This window comes from Ixodes scapularis, unplaced genomic scaffold (assembly GCF_016920785.2).
Source record: "Ixodes scapularis isolate PalLabHiFi unplaced genomic scaffold, ASM1692078v2 PGA_scaffold7__128_contigs__length_106722199, whole genome shotgun sequence".
NCBI classification, from domain to species: domain Eukaryota; kingdom Metazoa; phylum Arthropoda; class Arachnida; order Ixodida; family Ixodidae; genus Ixodes; species Ixodes scapularis.
Window position 1 is genome coordinate 56819393 of NW_024609882.1, and position 21213 is coordinate 56840605.

A 21213-nucleotide genomic window follows, 5' to 3' on the forward strand; every position below is an offset into this window, starting at 1 on the left:
TCGCAGCTATCGTCCATTGCATCCCTCTCTACTAGGCAACAAAAATGGCGGAGCCCACAAGGCAGTAGGGTAATGAAGTGTCGAAACCCTAAGTGTAGCATCTTTAACGACTCTGTTCTGTCGAACTTCTCATAGAGCTAGACTCGTTCTCTAAATCAGCGGATGCACTGCCATCTACTGGCGAAGGCGTGGGACAATGAAACGGGAGTCTCTCGCCTATTGGTACGGGGAGCAGTATACAGATTCATGGCGTCTAAAACATAAGACAGAGGAAGCAGAACCAGAACGCAAGTTGGGATTTTGTGCATCAAAGAGAGCGTCATTTTCCCCCCTGAAACATACATCAACAATTGGTTTGAGCGGTAGTGGGAGCTCTATGATTATTCCAATATTCATCAACCTGTTGCATTTAACAGGCAGAATGTTGAATTATTTTAATTTTTGTTTTTTGCAATTTTCTACCATGTTAGGGCATATTGCTGCAGTCATTGCTTGATCGAAGAATAGAATGCTTTCGAATTGCCAATAAGTTCTGGATTATCGATACACTCAAAACTGCAAGCATCTGGAAAGGAGAACGTTGCGCATTCTTCTTCAGCAAAGCAGTGCAATAACATAAGACTAGCATAATTGTGCGAAGCAAATAGTTCAAGCACTTTGACAGATCACCATATTTGGTTCAGCAAAAGCATCTGGGAGAAAGAGGAGTCGTTTTGGTGTGAAAATAAAAATAATGTGGTTCATAAGCAAAGCGATTTGGCCCGGGCGCTTCCACAGGCAAGCTATTCACTCTTCAGGAGAGCTGGTGCAGCAGCCGCAAAAAACAAAACGCAGCAGGATGACCGAACAAAACAAGAAAAGTCAAACAAAAAATAAAATAGAATCATAAAAAGCAGAAGCAGCAATAAAACAATAAAGAAACCGAATGAGAACCTTGCTAGAACTAAGAACCAAGGAATAAAAGCGAATCAGAAATTATAATTGCATTTTCGTTTGTAATTGCAAGTAAGGCATGCAAACCAAGGAATGCAAAAGTTGTCGATAAATAAATGGCGAAACTCGCGACCAAAGAGATGCAAAAGGAAGCAAGCAATCAGGCATGCAGCTGGGGGTCACCTTGACCGCAGAGGGCTTAGCATTGAACAGCGGGCACAGTGCGTAGCTCAGAAGCAGTGTTGCAGAAGCCAGTAGAACCTTGAGCCGCTTTGCTTGAAGTGCACAGTATTACATTCTAGACAAGTAAAACGAACTCCTTTTTTTCAGTGAGAACCACTTTGAGATCAGCTTCGGAGGTGAATGATCCGTCTATGATTAAGTAATGCGCCACTGTTGGACCCCAAAAGTATTGAAGGAGAAGTGTTAGCGTCAGGTGATGTGAACTACCATAGCCCGATGCGTCTCCACAAAAAACTATTCCTCAAATGCGACTGGCACTCCATCCCTTGTAGTTAAGGCGCAGTAATATCCCTAACTAGCTGCATCCTTTGGGATATGGCCCACATAGAGCACTTTTTGCCGGTATAATAGCTTAAGGCCATATTGCAGCATTAAGTATTTTGTTGATTAAGGCCACATGTTCAAATTGTCTGTAAATTGATATATTTAAGTGCCTAACATTTTATCGAAAGCTCGTTCGCTGGAATGACGCCATGATCTCATGCCTAGTGTATACTAACCACAAAACAGGAGAAAGACAACACACAACAATTGAGTTACTACATTGTTGAATAAATTTATGAAAGAACCCTTTTTAATTTTTGTTATTTTCCTCACGCAGAATGCGTCATATTCTTATTGTTCTTGTTCACGAAGGCCAACACACTCTGTTCCCATTTACTAGTCGCGCAAATTCCGAGTAAAGTATAATTTTACGCTCAATGCCACTTAATTTTCTATTTCAAAAAGTAGATAACACCGATGCCTAGCTTTTACCTAAGCAATAAAGACATTCGACTAATCACATATGAGGCGAAAATACCTGTAGGGGATTGTTAAAACTTGTTTCGAACATTGTCAAATCGAATTCGTGTTGAGCTTGAGGAAAAAAATTGTAATATCATATTTAGCGACACAAAAAAGATACAAATGAAAAATATAAAAATATTACTCTTCTTATCAAACATCAGAACAACTATAGGATTCCCTAATGTTTTATCGAATTGAAAAGCAATCTTCCCGCAGCAACGAGATACGTCCAAAAGTTCTTCCAGGACCACCACTTACAAGGCCATGTCACTAACGATCAGCTGCAATATACAGAGTTATACAATTCTGGTTTTCTAAAGTGATTCTCGTACAGTAAAACTGGATTAAATCAGCCTATTAAAAAGAAGTTCATATGACCAATATTTCATAACAAAAAAACATATGTTATATTACATTCATTTTTATTTACGAAGAACGCACATGTCCATTTTATATTTGACCATTATTGTCTACCGTACACTGCCTTTCAGATGACACGTGAATGGCTTTTTTTTTACTTGTCTTTTACCTTTATTCTATCAACAGTAATTTATTTAACTGTTTGTGCCGCGCACCACACGACATTGCAGCTAACCGGGCACCCTACATCATAATACATCGTAGGCGAAACAATGCGCCTCAATATATTTTCTCTCTTTTTTCACTGAGGTGGACGTTCACTCCGCATTTTTGTAACAAATTTAAGTATAAAAAAATTACTCGAGGGTGTTCACTAGTAGCGTAAATTATTGTGTTTGTATAAGTCCTGACAGAAAGTGATGTATTTGGGAAACACTGTGGATGACATACTTCCTTCAGCCGCCTGTGGGCTTCTTCGGCTTCCCTCCTTCTGCGTTCGGTTTCCGACTGAGACGGAGACAAATTATCAAATTAGTCGTGCACTCGATCAGTTCAGAATAATGTGTGTTTTTTTTCTTTGATCTGAGAAAGACTTGTGGTTAAAACTGTTCAAGCCCGCATGTCAAAAACTACAGCGGCTAAAAAATAAAACTAGAAAATAATAAACACCAACAACACCGCAACACAGCCTCTTTTAAGCGGTTCGGAGAACACTAAAAACTTAAGTGGCATCACCAAGCTTAACTGCAAAAGAATAATCGATGTACAGAGTAAAAAGAAAAACAAAAATTCTAAGATATTTTAGCGTGCTTCTGATGCTTGTTAATTTACAGTGATTTTTGGAATGATAAGCAGCTGCATATTGAAGTATGTGTTTAAATCGGCAGTTTGGTTACTAAAAATACTGTTTCATATGTTACAAATAAACGTGGATTTGTAGGTTGTGAGAAAACGTGTTGCCGTGTCGCTTTTTATTTTATGTTTATGATTTTAAGTGTATAGAATATACTTACCATAGCAACGTCGGAAGACATGTAGTTCAGACCACTAAGGTTCACTACATTTCATGCGTCTACACTACTTCTAGGATTCTAATCTTACCAGGAAACCATGGCAGCGACCAGCAGGAACCTGTTGGGGCTACTTAGTCCGCAATCTTACGCCACATATTTAACTTTATTTATTGGCAGATATTGTTATATTGTGAAAAGCTGCAATGTCATCTTGACACTATCTTTCAATGATTACACAATATATTTTCTGACAAAGTGAGTATAAGACGAGCACTAAATATCCAATACAAAAAGTTAACATTGCTCTTGCTTTAAATAGAGGACTAGAACTTAATGCTAAATACATGGTGTTTCGAAGTTTCCGTTGTTGTGTGTTTTTTTTCGTTTCGCTGATGAATTTGTTAATTAGGGCCGATGATATCCTTTCAATTCAGATGTGTGCAAATTTTTTTTGTGTGTCAGTGCTTCTGATTTTTACAGTAAGATTTTACTTTGATTAAAATGATACTCTGGCCAAAGTTACAAGTAAAATTTCTTTCTAGAGCAACTATACTCATTAGCATTCTTCGTAACTGAAATCGTTCTGACGTTATACGTTTAGTATCTATTGACGTTTACAAATTGCACACACACACACATTAGACATTTTTGCATTTTTGTGGATTTAGGCATTTATAGACTGGAACAACTCTAAAACAGGAGATGACATCTACAGTTTTGCACACTATACTCTTGGTTTCTTGTCAAGGTTCTCTTTCGGCTTCAGAGATTTCAAAAAGTATCTATATTTAAGTCAACCTCACCTCGCTGATCAAAACGTAATGTGGCATAAGAAAGCAACCAAGCAAATTGGGAAAAAAGAGAACAGTAATTTTAGTTGATTTACACTACAGGTACTGAGGTATTTGTAGTGTAAATTTGCGATTTTTTGTATCAAATAACAACACACTTCAATTGACGGGAAGAGCAGAAAACATTTTATCCGTAATGTAAGCTAAATAAGCACAGCACCGACCAGCGCCGTCTAGCGTACAATGGGAATTTTAATAACATACTGCTTAAGAATAAGAGAAGAAAATCGACCTTTGAAATTCTTGATACCACCGTACAAACGGGAAGTATACATGGGCTTGTGTGCTTAATCTAGCAATGAAAGTATTTTAGATATTGCACAAGGGAAGTAAGGGACCTAGTTTTAGTATTTAATAACTTTAAATATCTTACGCCAAAGTCATAGGCAGGTTATGTGAAAGCTTCAACTCAATGTCTGAGTTCTAGAAACTGAAGTCATGCCCTCGTCTTTTGATTCTCTATATATACAACAACAAATCGTGCTCAGTGGCACAAAACTCTACCTTAGTTTCAATGAAAACAGCATATTATTTCACATTATTTCGTCGCAAATTAATATATCGATTATAGGATGTGTATGAAAAAAAAGGTTGATTTATATATTTAATTTTACGTATACAATATGTTTAATTTACTCCGTATTCATTCGTATTCAACAACGTATTACTTTAGAATTTATAACCAAAAGGAATGATTCTTTGAAATCAATTTCCCGAGAAGCGTTTTTGTTTTTACATAAAAAATAGGGTTCCGACCAACGATGAGCTGAAAACAATATTGAAGAATCACTCACTCTCCCATGTTGCCGCTTGCTTTCTGGAAGGTTTATTAGAGTTGCTTAAATCTGAAATAAGAAATGAAACAAATCTTTGAGTCATCTCTTTCAACAACGGATGACAACACTGAAAAGGATTAAAAGAAAGAAATGCACAAATAACATGAAACGAGAAACCGTCATGTGTTGCCAATTCACAAATTTTCAGCTAAATTTAGCGGTTTTATAATTTAGCTAGCGGGAGGATTGCCGTTTGGCGGTTGAAGAGATTCTTAGCGTGTTTTTTTTTTGTTTCTTTTTTGTAGCGCTGCAAATTGTTTTGAAGTTCGAATTAATTATTCGTATAGCTTGATTCTTGCTGTAAGTTGGTCTCAGGGGGTCGTTATTTTTGCTTACCCTCAACAAGATTGTTGTCAGTTATAATAACGTTTGCGGCACCATTGAAATATTGCCGTGGCAATCAATGAAACGTGGTTTGAACTGATTTGGACGTAAATGTATGAATTCGTTTTCCAACAGCCTGCCAGATGACATAGCCCAAATGAGCTACGCAAAGCAATTCAGAAGTTTAGATCATAGGATTTTAAACATCGAGACTAGTTGCTGGAAGTTGCATGCAACGTCAGACAAGTCAGATCTTTAGGGGAACATAACCTTTTGAAAAGCATGTGGCTTTGGTTAGTGAAGCTTTTAACTGCCACTGGATATTGCACGTAACATCGGAACTGTGCAGATGTCCCTCGGTAGGTGTGGCTAGAAGGTATACCTCGTAACAGTAAGATCATGCAGTGCACATTGTTCTGTGCATGGAACCGCTCTTATTTAAACATGTAGGCTCTATTCTAAGGTTATTTTATTTTTAGATTGAAAATAGCAGTGAATAGTGATAAGATATTCTTACCCTGCGTCTTAAATGTAGCACTTAATACCAGTTTATTTGGGATTTGCCACAATGACGCCTTCGGTCAGATCTTAACGTTGTTCCAATGGCAATAATAGAGTTTTAGTTTTGTGTGTAATGCATCTACAGCAACCATCTTAACGCTTGCATTATTTGAGTAAAAATTAGTTACGTTACATTGGTTTTGCACACCATCACCTGTGGAGTTTATTACTCATCATCTTTGGTTGACCGGTGGATACTTGTTCGAGGAAACACCCCTCATTTACCCTCCTATTTTTTGGTTAATTTCAATGTGTGACTGAACTCTTTTAATATACCACTCCTGTCGCTCGGGCTTGAGAGTGGCCACGAGCGTGAAGCGCCGCCAGGTGCAAGCTAGCCTTGTATTTTTTCGTGTTGGAATTTTAAGTACGTGCTATTTCAGTTGTGAGTCCGCTACAGACTTGTCTACTTAAAACGTAGCATATTAAAATGTCTCCGTTAAGCACAACAATTGAAACCTGATCTTTTAGAACAGAATCAAATTTTATGTTGGGCCTCTTCTTCGATCTGGTTTTTCAAGTTTTTAGTACGAAATAAATTTATAATTAAATGTTTATTTCTAAAAAAGAAAAATTAAAATTAAAATAGCCCAAAAGAGACGGCGCATTATTTTTCCTTTATACGTTATTATATATAGAAGCATCTAAAAGAATAAAAAACGCGACTAACAAAATGCAAAGTGCCGCTTACGTTTTGACCATTCATGGTCATAAACACGTAAAATAAATTACTTTAACCGTTGATTGAAGGCTGTTGTCATCTTTGTTATAAAACGAGCCAAGAACGTTTGTGATAGAGCTGATTTATATAGAAGTTATTTTTTGAGAGGAACGGGTCTTCAAAAATAGTTTGTTACAGCTTACACACGCAGCAAATCCTCTTCGCCGTGCGACACTATAGTTCTAATAAACACCTCAGACTAAGTCGTGAGATCATCATTCAAACGTCCCTTCTTCGACTATGATAGTTAGTGTTAGATAGATGGTTGTGGCCACTTTCGCAGGAGCAAGTGTCGCCACTAAACATGTAGACATATAAGAACGACATACAACGCATTTTTTTTTTAATTTTGTGTTCAAGCTTGTGACAGAGTTCCACTAACCCATATACTTCGGAAAATAATCGAAAGTTTAAAATTCAATTGTCTAAACGTTCCGCAATAAAAACGTATAATTGTGTTGTTAATCTTTCTTTTTTTTTTGAAACAGACATGGTAACAACGCCACAAAAATGCGGCGTCTGTTTTTGTTTTTTAATACGGGGTTGACGGTGCTTTTGCGTTTTACAGCTTTCTGTGTGTAGACCGAAGCGTATGCGTAAGAGTGCTAGCTGCCCGTGCCTCCGTGGCTAAAAATACAGCGGTTCTCCGAGTCGGAGAACGCCGCTCTCCGCTCTAAATATGGTGCGGCCAGCTTGGGCACTAACATTCGTAGACACGTTTTGCTGGACTGGCTTGAGGCGAAAAAAAAAGACCTGCTATCTTTTTTTCATGCAAGCGATAAAATGTATGTCTCATTCTCCTTTCAGCTGTAAGAGTCATGCACGTTTTGTCTCGCAAGCAATATTTTTCGAAAGCGAAAAATAATTAGTACGTTGACGCAATAATAAAAATGATTTAATTAAACAAAGTGTAGACCAGATGAATATCTAGATTACACCGCAACATACTCTAAATACGTCTGCAATTTTCTGCACACTGCCATCAGTTGGGCGAGCTTGCGACATTACAGCATTGTCCTCTCTAGATCAGTTTTTTTTTTTTATTATGTGTATTTAACTATTTTCTTGACTGGTTTTGTTTCCACGAGCATCAACACAAAATAAAATTTCATGGTTGTTTTGGGCAGAAAAATAAATATCAATACTTTTAGTATATCGTTCCTAGTGTTTTTTAATTATTGCTTTTGTGTACTTTCACTGAGCGCGCATATAAACCCTGCTTGTGCCGCAAAGGCAATCAGGTTTTTTTAAATTGTGCGAATTCTTGGTATATTGATCGCTTTCGAAAAATTATAAAATAAAATATTCCAAACAAGCACGAGCTGGAGGGCACGCGGATTGAAAACTAACAATGGCATTCATCAGATTGCTAGCAGAACAAAATCCTTCTATAAATAGAAATTTCAGATTGATATTATCTCGGTGAGAGATTGTTTCACCGAGTAAAGAACACCCCAGTATGATTGATAAGCTATTATAAGCATCATAAGTACGTTTTTTCCTTTATAAAAATATGGAGCCGGTATACTCTTAGTGATCGAAGTTTATGAGCGCTGTACTTAAATACAGTGGAATCTCGTTCATTTAAACCCGGGGGGACCAGGACATGGTTTGAATAATGCAAAGTTTGAATTACCGTGAGTTTTCTTCCAGGAAGCACATAGGACGGGACCTGCGAGTTAGTTTGAATTATCTGCGATTTTGAATTAAGAAAGTTTGAATTAACGAGATTCTACTGTACATAATTTATCGGAATTTCACGAAGTGACATTTTAAAGTATGAGATTCATAGCTGACAAAGCTCACATCCGCATGAGAATTCCTGTAACCTTAAAATAGGCAAAAGACGAGACGTTCATGCCAATTTTATTACCGAGGGGCTTTGCCACGCAATAAAGTACTTGACCTTCATCGCACAAAACTGGGGAAGATAAAAATCTATGAAGCTTATATTGGCGTGAAGACAGAGTGAGCACAGCACAAAGGATGGTTTGCATTCCGAGAGTGCACTGATGATATTTCGCACCTGCACTGTACATATGACTATTAAGGTATAGCGTACAATGATAAAGCACGAGTGACAATGAAGCAATTAAAAGATTCATTTATGGACGTTACCACGCTCTCATCGAATTTTTGTCGGAGTATATTGTGTAAATGGCCTGCGCGTCTACTTTTGCGCAACGCACTTTAAAACCCAGTCACCCTACCCTAACTTAAATAAAAGAATTGGATAAATTGAAATATAAAACAAAATACCTCCCACAGAAACAAAAAATTAAATCTGCACTCCGATAATCTGCATGTCTTTTCTCATGTTCACTCCATGCGAAGAGTCAAGCGAAAAACGAATTTTTAAATCCGAGAATTTTTACTTAGCTTTAACTATCGGCGGGAGTTATTCGAGGAGTTGCCTGCCTTCTTTAATTCTAATTCAATTCTCTTTTTTCTCAGACAGCCTTTGCATGAAGTGGGCAACACGCCCTAGAAAAAACAGCCCGCAGTGGTAGATTTTTTACCACTGCGACCATAAAGCAGATATTGGATAAAATTGATGCTTCGTCTTTCGGCTGAGATTCTAGCTCAAGCAGCGTGAACATCAGCCTCATCCGAACGCTTACCCAATCCGTCGCTGATCTCTGATGGATGACGTAGAAAATCCATCGCTATGGCCTTGCTATTTACACGAGGCGTTGGCTTCTTCCTAGAAGCTTCTATGAAAAAGTGTAGGCTGCGAATTCGTGTTCGAGCGAGCGCCACGAATCTGCTTTGGAAGCATTGTAGGATCGCCATTTCAAATCCAGGTTCGTATCGTGCAAATTTAATTCAGCCAATAAAAGTTTAAGTTGTTTCTTGTGCCGCAACACGATAGAGTCTGCGTCAACTGTTTCTAGAAACTTCAGAGAGGTTGTCGAGTAAGCGCCGAGTAAGCGCCGGGAATGGGGAAAAAACGCGGAGTCAGATTTCTCATTCCTGCTGTTGTCTGTTCGGTGCGTCCGGAGTGTTCAATGATTGATTACTGATTATCAGTGCTGAGGGGCAGTGGGTGAACATCCAGTGAGGTGATGCAGTTTTGATGGCAATGTATGGAAATAGTTGAGTTACGATCATTGCGTGAACAAGGCTTGTAATCACGTCGCTTTAAGATTGCTGGCTAGGTCAGTCAATGAATACCAAATGAAAGCTCTAATGAAATAATAACCCTCTGCTTCGCTTTCCAACCTATTCTTTTTTTTTATTTTACCAGAACCGCTACTAAGTTAATCAATTCTATATCATGCAGAAATAATTCTAACTTAGTTGTGTTTTTGTACGCTTTGCAATCCGCGAGCAATTAATAGTCGTCGCGACGCTCAGACACCAATCCTGTTATTCATTTTTAACGCTACTAAGGTTGAAAATCTAAATGAACTGTTAACATGAAGTCGAGCCACTTTTGGACATGATTGATAAAAAACCTAGAACCCAGACACAATGGGCTCAAAAAGAGGACAGAAGAACAAAGCTTGATATTTTTGCAGTCCTATCATTTTTGTGTGTAGCATTGAGAAGAAATCAAAGGTGATAAAACTAAAATACAATTAAAAACAAACACATTAGTCTTGAACCGAAAGCAGTACGCATAAAATATAGTATAATCTAAGTTCCAGTTGAAGTAATCGGACATGTAACGGTGGTCTTCATTGTTACCAATCAATTCAATGTAGTGTTATGAGAGACAGAATATTTGTTCAAATACGATTTGACCTTGTGTGAGTTTTGTCAACCTTCTTTGACTACTTTTGCAATGTTGGTTCCCAAAATATTACTTTTTTTTATGCAGCACCTCTGTCGTTAGACACTAGTGGTGACCCTGCTTTCCGTGGCTCTGTATTTTTCAAGGTTTTCTAATTGATGAGTAATTACTAGTTGTCGCCAAGTTCAGAAGCACTTCGTGTTGCATTGTTTTAACAATGACCGATTCAATAAACCCACAGGAGTTAAATTTAAAAAAATGACAAGGTAGAGGTAACCATGCAGATTATCTTATTGTTGGCATGAATTGAGAAAAAAAAATAATTGTGAGTGAACTACTTTCTAGAAGAAAAGTATGAACGAGGGCACGAAGGAGAAATATGAAGTTGTGTACAGGGAAGGATCGAACCAGTGTTGCATCGGAATTGACTTCAATTATCTTTAAAGCTCATTAAAAGTATTTTCGTACACTTTTTCCGTCCATCATAAAGGCGGAAATGTGCACTCCGTAGCCAAGAGGTGATTCCGTCGTCCGGATCACATTTTTAGATGTATCACAACTAACAGTCCCAACTTTAAAGGTTCTTATCTGCAGTAAAGGTTAACTGTTCAAATTAAAACAGTTGCGAAGTGGCGCAAGCCAGAGTCTTATCATTTGCGCTTCATCAATTGCGAACCTCTTGTGTTATGTGGATTATTTTTATTCACAGGAATTATTCATAAATTTATTCTAGAATGACTCATGTACCAGAAAGGTGAAACTCGCCAACAATTATCGAGTGTGAAAGAAGTACAAACATTAGTTTCTTAGTTTCTTTCGGAAATGTTTGGATCGCCTGGAACAACGTTCTTCGAGCACTCCCCAAAAAAGTAACACTCGTTCAAAATACATCCCACCTGTGTACTCCACCTATTTGCACATTTCGTCTTCAAGGATTAAAATTAAACAATCCGGTGGTATCAGAAATGCAATTAAGAATATTATGAATAACAAAAGTATTGCATTGTCTGGTATAATGTGTCAAGGTATCCGCCTTAGATGTGATGAAGACATTGCAGGCTTCGTGTGCGGTAAGCTAAATTGCCTATATTCTGATACTCTGATTTGGACGTCGTCGAGGGCATATTTTTAAATAGGCAAATTGTTTTTCATTCGAGGGAGTGATTTATAAAATAAGCAATATATACTGAACAGAGATACACTCGAGTGCCTTCCTAAGCTATATAAACGCAATGGGCTTTCAAAAAAGCTAATGAAATCTCGATTTATAAAATGCACGGATAAGAAAATCTCTGTGAAGTAGAATTAAAATCGCAGATCCGGATGTGCTTATTTACAATTAAATTGTATCTTAAATCACACAAATATACTTTTATGTCTGTGTGCAACATTCAAACTATTTATTTCTGTGAATTTTGTTCAACCAACAAAAATTTCTGCTTCAATAAAACTATATATTTCAAAGCAGGCGAGCTCGTATGCATTACTTAAGACCCAATGACTTTTGATATGTATTATTGAATATTGGGAAGGTATATATTTATCCACCCTTAAACTAATACGACAGTTAAAAGGGTTGTTAATTTTAATTCGAACATATGAATATTTTTATGGGGATGGGAATTACACGAGTTCTGTTTTCACCTTATATCTATAAGGCACGGCGAACATTAGATAAGGAGATAATCGTCATGTTAAACTGACTAATTAACTAAAATCACTTCTAACGTTTAAATAATTGGGTTTAGGAGTAATGTTGGAATTGCCGTATTGACGGCAATCAATATTAGATTTCAACTTATTTTAAAGAATTGCAAAAAGGGAATAGCTTTTTCTAGTATTGATCAATACATCTTCGCGTTTCATCGCCCGATATATACATTGCACTCAAAGATAGTGTCGCAAGCCGTGCGCACAATTGCGTCGTTTTAATGATATCGTCGTTTCAATCATGTCGTCACTATCTCGCTAGCGTGTCTTTGGTGGATGCGCCGAGGACAAAAGAGGCATTTTCATTACTGACGAGTCATAACATTTAGATTTGGATTGCTGCCTTTATAAAGAGCTATATTTCGTTAACGAAAAAAAAGGTTCGATATCGTAACTTTCGCAAAATATTTATCGCCGCCATCATTAAAATTTACGACTGACATTTTTTTCTATCGAATTTTAACAGTCTATATGTCCTGCACTCCAGATGTCTGTTCATTAATGCAGATTTATAAGGTTATCAGTCACAAGCACTATATCACCGGCAGTCATTAGACCTCGTAAAAAGCAATCAATATTTGACCTCAGCTCTAGTATAGAAGATAAAAACTAAGACCTTTTTAATATTCAGGATGTCAAGAGTTATTTACACATACTAGCTTCATACACTTTACCCCGGAATAAATTTCAACCCTCCTGAGCTTATAATTCACCACTCACAAGAACAATTCACACTGAAACACGCAAACGAGTAAAATGAGTCACTTATTTAGCGCTGATTATCAACTCAGTGTTGTATTTGGTCTTCCTCTACTACGCCGTTTGCACACCTCCCACACGGCGTCGTTATCCCTTTGTTGCGAGGTAAATAATTTCTTTCACAAATAGGCTGATAAAAGGGTTGCTAACAATTTTCAACCAGCTTCGCAATGTTGTCAGCCTTAATTTTTCTCGTGAGCAGATCAAGTTCGTTATGATAACAGTGCAGTTACTGAGGCTGAAAGCATTGTGAAGCAGGACGATAATAGACCTTTTCCGAAAAGCGTTCTGCTCACACGCGAGCGCGCGATGCCAAGCGGCGGAAGTCGGCACGAAAAATAGAGGGAATTCGGAAGGAGGCTGTGGATCAGCGAGTGAACACGTAATTGCAGCATATATATAATTTTATTACACAAAAAAAAGAAAGTGGTCGGAAAGAAAAACACGACGTTTGGGTGGACGCCACGGATGCCCCTCTTTAAAGTCGCTTTGGGCACGCGCCGCAGCTCAGAGAGCGAAGAAACTGGTAGCGTAGCTCCCATTATCGAGTGGTAGCGCAGGTAGGTCACTTCCTCGATTTTTAGTTTGTGCAGCCGCCGCCTGATGCTGTCGGTATGTGGAAAAGGTCCATTGTGTTAGCAACCTTTCGAGTATTTTATCTAAGAAACAGTTGATTCACCTAGCAACAAAAAAGAAAATAGCGAAGCGTAGTAGATCTGCAAACTATGTAGAAGAAAACCAAATACAACTCTGAGTTGGTAGTCAGCGCAGAATGAGTGTTCATTTTTGACTGCTGTGCGTGTTGAATGTGAACTGTCCTTGTGCGGCTGTAAATTATAATTATGAATAGCCAACTCGCCAAATCCTTCATCCTAAGAAATCTCCAGAGCTGTCAAGGCTTACAAACTCCTAAGTATGCAACGTATGAACTAAATCTAAACTCACGATGTATTTGATATTGCACAAATGCTAGATATCAAATCCTAATAAATCGCTGCAGGGTCCGCTTTCAATGTCAGAGTTTCAGCAAATAAAGCGCAGAACGCAGTGTCGTTGCATTACATGATGTCCTGTTTGATTTGAAAACTAACACCTAAAGTACGGCAAAAGGACAATATAGCCATGAACCTATAAAAGTATTCATGCACGATTACAAAATTTTGTAAAACATGCTTACGGGAGAGGAAATGCTGGTTCACGCACTGCCCCGAGTCCGACCGCGTGCGAACTTCCACGGCTTGTGGCGTTAATCCTTTTACGGGTTGCTTTGGCAACAGCTTCGTCGGCTCCAACAAAACCAATTTAACCCCGTCTTTTTTTTTTTTTTTTGGCCGACGCAGTTGTTGCCGTAGCAACCCCACTTGGTCGGGCTCACGCAAGTGTGTGGACCAACTTTAACACTAGATCCTCTCAATGAAAGGTCTATTTTCGATTTACCGACTTGTCGTATACCACACTGATGAAGAGAAAAGTAACTGTCTCGTATTATTTTCAATGAATCAGCTGTGCTGTTTTCTTTTTTTTACCTAGATGGAAATGTTAGTACACTTTCTGTTTTCCTATAACTAAAATTAACGTAAACATAGAGTATAAAACTTCGTGAAATCATAGTGATGTTGCAACGCATAATTTGTTACTACATATCGTGCTAGGAGATGCCATCTAACACGACGAGAGTCATTGACGATTAAGAAACGCAGGACGCGGAATCTTGTTTTCACGCTACTAGCTTCGTTATTAGTTGTTTGTGTCGTCCAAGGCCACAATCTAATTGGTTACTTAAAACTTGTTGTTAGCCTAGTCGGTTCATGTGCAGTCCAGAAGTTTTTTTGCGCGACACAAGGTACAATCACAAGGGACACGGACAAGCGCACATGAAGGAGTCTAGAAGTTTTTGCGCTTGTCCGTGTCCACTCTCTAGTGATTGTCCCTTGTGTTGCGGAAAAACTTCTAGACTCCTAATTGGTTACGAAGAGATAATATAATGCCCATTACTCTCCCCACGTTTCTTACGCTGCTAATAACTACGGGTATTGACGCAACGCTCGAGGGTTGGAAATGCTCTACCAAAACGCTTAATGAGGAGCAAAAAGCGGATCAAGTTGATCTTGTGCCTATTAGAGTGCTCGCCAGTCTGCGCGACAAACGTTTGGTAGTATCTTTATCCGAGACTGACCAAAGGAATGTCGCCGAGAACTCTGATAGAAATTTGTCTTGAATTGGAAAGTGAAGCGTTCGTGGGAATGTAGCCCATGTATTGCAACGCTCACATTAAGGTAGCCAAGGTATAAATAGATTTAAAAAAATACATATCAGGTGAGAAACTATGTCTAAGAAGTTTTTCCCAGCGCTGTTCACTCGAACATCATCAACAAACTGCGTTGTGCCTTTTGCTAGTTGTGAAGTTTCGCGTCCTTCATAACTGCGTGAACAAAGTTACGAGAAGTGTCTCAAGGTTTGTGACACCGATTAATAAACAAACGAGTTGAGACGTTGATGCCGGGCTACTGTAAATAGAAACCTTAAAACGTATTCGATGTTTCCTCATAAATTTCGCTTAAGGATAGTTTATTTGTACCATTCTACTCATATGGTCTTCTAAAGTGACGGTAGGAGTGCCGTACACTCTAAAAAAGGGTGTAGTCTTACACCCTTTGCCACATATACTCCACCCCAACACTTCAGTTCGAAGTACACCACCCTGACGTCGAAGTGACGGGCCCAGATTTCGGAAGAGGATCTATAACGGTGCGAAATAACTTATTAAACATGTGAAGTGCGTAGAAAAGACGAGAGGACAAAGCAGTGAGGTTTTGCAGCAGGGACAAGAAAACCCCGATCATTTTGTTGTAATCACTAACAGGGACATTAGCTTTTTTAGTAAGTTGTACCACTCGCTTATCAAGCAGCTCGTGAAAGTTGGTACCGTCAGATCAACGTCAGCACGCTGAACGTCGAACTGAAGTTTTGGGTGTAGTATATGTGGCCAAAAGTGTATTACTACTCCATTTTTTTATAGTGTATAACATACTTTTTTTTCTGGGACAATTTTATAAGATCATCGATGCTATATAAAGACAATAATGCACTCCGTGAAATAGTTTAAGGTTTAAGAAAATTTCCTTAAAAACTGTTTCTCGTGAAGTTTCATGCTGTATATATTCACAAATGTACACATTAACTATTTTACATGTTTTTATCGTTCTTCGCTCATCCTATTTGCTTATGGCAAATACCCGTTCAAATGTAAATATCTAGTAGTCGACTCCAATCAGTGCAGGATACCGTTGTCCTTTTTTTTGGTTTGTTTGTTCCTTTCTTTGATGAGATTAATTTAAACTTAACCCAATCCCGAACTTCAAGTTTTTTTTGTTTTTTTTTTCGCTTTTATTTAAAGCAATGATGCCTGTCTACTTGGCCAAGCAGGGATAACCGAGTGCGTCGGTTAAGCTATTAGTTTTGCTCGAAGAATAAAATGTTGGCATATGGGTGATTCTGAGGCGTTATTCAGCATAAAATTTATCTCATGCTTTTTGGCAACAAAAGAACAAATAAGAGCCACTTCAAACTTTATATTGGCCGAGGCACGTCGCAATGGAAGTACAGACAAGAGAGGATTATTTTTTGTACATTAGATTCTGAACAAAACAAAAAAAAAACTTTTCCACTTATGTATTTTGCGTTAGGGCCTCAATGCAAGTTAAGCCAAACGTGTAGAGATTGCTGCTTCTTTACCTGATTGCGATGGAGCCTGGAGATGTGGCACGCTGGGTCTCGTCGGATGCGGCGCAACCCTCGGACTACGGCTGCCAGACCCGAACTCCAAGCGCCGAGCTCGTCCCGGGCCACGACCGGAAAACGCGAAACGCAACACCCGAGAGGAGGACGCCGAAAAAAGGAGAGGAGGGTAGGGACGACCTTCCCATCCTTGTTCAGGGGGCTTCGTGACGTCATCGCGGCCGGATGTGACATCACATGAAGGGAGGGTGACTTTTTTCCTGCAAGTGCTGTTGCTTTTGAGGAGCCTACGTATGTGCGTGTGCATGCGTGTGTGTGTCTCTGCCAGTATGTTTCTTACTCTCGAATCCTGGGGTCTCTGGGTGTTTGAAGAGCTGTCGCTATGAGTTTTTCGTGGTGATAGGTAACGTTGAATTAAAAAGTGGGGCAAACAGGCACAAATGAGAAGGGCTCTGTCTTTTATAAGTTTCAATATTTATTTTATATCTTATGTTTTGAGTTTGAGTTAAGCTGGTTTTATCCCACCGAACGGCGGGCTTATTGTCAAAATTCTTAGGAACACTACGCGAACCCGACTTTAGCGCATTTTTGCACATCACTTCGAGAGGGTATGGGCGAGCACCAAATTTTTTCTCTTAAATATTTCCCGGAACACAAGAAGCCTTGATGATAGCCTTTTGATTCTAATCAAAGATAGAAAAACGGTGCTTGCTTGTAAGCGCTAGTAGTGCTAGGCAATGTCCTTTAGAAAGTGGTAACTATTGTTCTAATTTAGTTTTCGTAGTCTTACGGTAGCCTCTAAATATTTGCCTTTTTACTCAAATACTAGGGCTGGGCGTCGATTAGAAATTTAACCCGATTTATCGCAACTATTCAATCACTTACCTAGTCGATTAATATCTTTCCTTCATTCCCATGTACGTCTAAATGTTTTTTCAATGCACTGTTAAAAACAGTTTTTTGTAGTAGGGGGGGGGGGGTTGTTGGATATGTGATAAACGGCGCAATGTACAACTGATGATTTTAAAATCAATCTTGATGTATGGCTGAGAGCAGTCAAAAGACATCCAGACTCACCAGTTATTACTTCAGCTGCATATGCCAAACGTTCGTTGATATTTCCGGAAACAGAGAATTTCCCTGGTTGTTGAAAGTAGTCACAGATGAGCTAACCGGACACTTCCTCCAAAACAGAAGTTTATGCGGGTGCCACTTGTGGGACATGTATAAAATTTCTCCTTTTGTTTGAAGTCTCAAATTTCACCCCTACAGTTTATTTCAGGTCAAAATTTTAGCTAATGTTTGCCTTCATACAGGTCTACTGATCCACGTCTGAGTAGTGAAAGCGTTAAAATTTTACTTGTTTTTTTGTTTGTACAATTTTGACCGATTAACCGTTGAAACACTTAATCGGCGATTAAAGCATTAACTCAGTAATCGGCAGGTTTATCCATCAGGTCACCAGCCTTGGTGACCTGATGGTCACCAAGGCTTGAAATTGTTGAAAATCTTGAAATTGTTTTTAGTGATATTTTATTGGATGTCAAGAAGGCACCAAAGCAAGCTAGAGATGGGTTACGTTCCCGACACCCAAGTATAATTATTGACCCAACTTACATCATTTCTATTTTTAATCTATTACAAAGCAATTCAGACAACTTCAACGAACACCGCCAATATTCTTTTTAATTCAACAGACCTACTGAAAAATATTACAGTACTATAAAAAAAAAAAAGTTCGGCCTCCTACCTTCGAGAAGGCTCGCTTCAAACATAATTTTATTAAAGCAAAGGACAATATGAAACGCGGTGTCCTCAATGCTCGTTATCTGATATGTGACGAACGTAGGAAACATTCAAACATTTTTCCTGTTGATTGGGCGCACCAACATCTGGACGCTATATGCACTTCAGATTAGGGTGCTCCGCTCTCACACCCGACGCGAACATCGGGAATTCCTATGGTCAATGAAAACTTAGAAAATGAAGGAAGGGGCTATTTCCTAGAATATCATTGGCTGCACTGTGCAGCCAATAATAATGTGGTATTTTGCAATTATAGCATAAGAGGAATCATGAAACAAAAGCGTAAACACATTAAGCTGACTCTGTGTTTCTTAATCCGTCGTGACCGTAGATACTGTTTCGCGCTAGATAAATATAGTTTCCGAGCTCAGGCTGCCGCAGCCTGTTTGTAATTTTGTACAAACGACCGTTGTCACAGAGCGCTCGAAACCGTCAGTACGCACCCAGCCCCAATCACGTCGTTCAGCCTGAGCATCCCATCAGCTTACGTAATTACCTGATTGAACCAATCATTCGTGTGACAACTATCGCTGCCCTAATCAGTCATACCCTACCCTTCGGGGTGCTTGAGTTACCCTTTGAGTGCTAGAAACTGTGTACTGGTTATGTTCTAAGCATATACGTCCTGGTTTTGCTGGTTTTCTTTTTTTTTCTGATTTGCACGTTAGTTTCTTACATTGTAACCTTGAAGCAAGGAAAAAACAAGCACGTCATACATAGAACTAAAGTTTTAAAGCTTTTTTTGTGTCTCTTATTGCCCATGTTTTAGGGTAACCATGGCAGTCTTAAAACAACTCGCCTGCACTCTCGAGTGAGTTTAATTGGTTCATCTGGTTCTGTTTCGTTACGTTTACTCGTAGCCCTAATCTTCCGCTGTAACAATCGAATCTCAAACAACATTTTGGGCGCACACCGCCCCAAATATGAAAAAAAATCATTGAGCAGTTATTTAGCATGCGAAAACAGCCTTCTGGACGTCCCTTAGATCTGAAAGCGAACCGCAAACGCAGAATAAAATGTCTGTGTCCGCAAGTTTAAGGGGAGGGGGGGGGGGGGTACTATTCCAGTTTGTCGGGGAGAGGAAGAGGGAAAATCCCAGTAGTGAGAAGCCCACGTCTGGATTCCAGCAAGTGGGCGAACCCTATACTTCGTTCACCCCAAAGCTGACAGCGCGGCGGAAGCTGCATGCTCGTTTGGACCTATCACACGTCCATCTCTCGCCACGTGATCACGCCCCCTCCCCGCCCATACCCCCGCGCAAAGTTTTGGCGAAGAAAGGGGGGCGTCTGATTGGCCCATGCGAGCGCGTAGCTCCCGGCGCACTGTAAGCTTAAGGTTGAGCGGAGTTTAGGGGCGGCTTCTTCGCCCACCCTTCCAGCGCCCTATCGTGTTTCTGGGCAAAAGTCACCGTCAGAGAGCGGCCCACTGCGGTTGCTCTCCCAAACCCTCGACCGGGTTTCGACCCGCTTGGGGCTAAGCGCCGAAAATAGGACCGGCGCGGCTAACTTTGGCTCCGGGGACTGTCTCTACGGGGGAACGCAGCATTCGGCTTGCTTTTCTCTCCCTCCTCTGGACGGAGGATACTGAAGGAGCGACGCTGACGGGAGTAGAGCTAAAATGGAGGAGGAGAGGAGGTACCGCGCACCGCGTCTTTAGAACTCGGTTCCGAAGTGTTCTCTACAGTGTTGGGAAGCGAAGCGAAGTGGGCGTTAAGATGGCGAAATCTAGACGCGATTTGTCGCAACGTACGATACGTTAGCGATTCGCCATATACACGCGCTGAAGCCCGATCTACGGGGTAGTATTCTAGTGCGATTTAGCAGTTGCTACGTTGATCTTAAGGACGGACGGGGGGAGGGGGAGGGGACATGGTAGATGCCGCGGTGTCCGACGTTGAAACTGCGAAATCGCGAACAAAAATCGTCTTATGTGAATCACGCATGAGCTTGATTTCTGATATATCATTTACTTGGCAATGAGACGGCAGATGCCGGTGCGAAGTTGGCATGTTTGATATAGTCTCGAACACGTTAAGAAACGCAGGGCATGCCGAATCTCAATCGTCGTTTTTTGTCGCAGCCAATGAGGTTGAGGCATGAAAGAATGGCGAAGAACAAATCACGTACCCAGGGATCAGAATAGGCAACGCGTCTCTCGAGCTGTCGATGATTGTAGACCAGACTTGCGCCCATCTCAGATACTCTACTCGAGACAGGGTGTCGAATCAAACCAAAACCGGAGCAAAACCGTTATTTTTGACCTAACCAAATCTCAATTCGAATTAAGCATATGATATGCAATCCGAGCCAGAACGAATCCGTAACCTCGTATAGTATGCCAGGGTACTATTCTAGTGCCCCGGCGTACTACATTTTAATACGCCGAATTGTTTTCTTCGAAAACGATTCGGCGTATGAAAATGTGAGCCGCGCCTTGCTCCTGGGTGGCGGCGCGAAGTCAATTGAATATTCGTGACGATAACGTCAGCGGCGTACTTTTGGACTGAGCAAATGACAGTCACTTTGAAACCGCTATAGTATGATGAAACAAAGTAAAACATTTCACGTCTATGTGCAGCATAACTCGGCGACGGCGAGTCGGTGCGGTGACGTATGCGGCCCGATAGTTCGTCTGCTTCTTTTCAAGGGGTTGTGGTGACGTCAGAACGCCGAGTTCTGATTGGTTCGCAATGCAAGATAGTAGGTAAACATCAAGGCAGCCTGCGTCTGAAGTCTAGCCTTCAATCAGAGCCAGTCAGAGTTGGGCGTCTTTCTGACGTCGTCGCAACTATTGCGCAAGGAACAGACGACTTGCTCTCCGCATAGGCTAGCGC

At 40.0% G+C, this 21213-nt stretch overlaps 1 protein-coding gene across 2 annotated transcripts in view; it reads right to left on the minus strand.

The window, feature by feature from the left end:
- Positions 1 to 16705, minus strand: part of LOC8042738 (troponin I) — a 32228-nt gene extending 15523 nt beyond the window's left edge. The window contains exons 1-4 of one of the 2 annotated variants that reach the window (XM_029993156.4): positions 16572 to 16705; positions 4984 to 5034; positions 4142 to 4145; positions 2776 to 2832 (exon numbers count right to left, since the gene is read on the minus strand). In XM_029993156.4, coding sequence (XP_029849016.1) covers positions 2776 to 2832; positions 4142 to 4145; positions 4984 to 4991 — 69 coding nt within the window. In that variant the 5' untranslated portion in view covers positions 4992 to 5034; positions 16572 to 16705. The remainder of the gene's footprint in view (positions 1 to 2775; positions 2833 to 4141; positions 4146 to 4983; positions 5035 to 16571) is intronic. The other variant, XM_029993155.4, reaches the window with a different exon arrangement.
- Positions 16706 to 21213: the final 4508 nt, after the last annotated feature.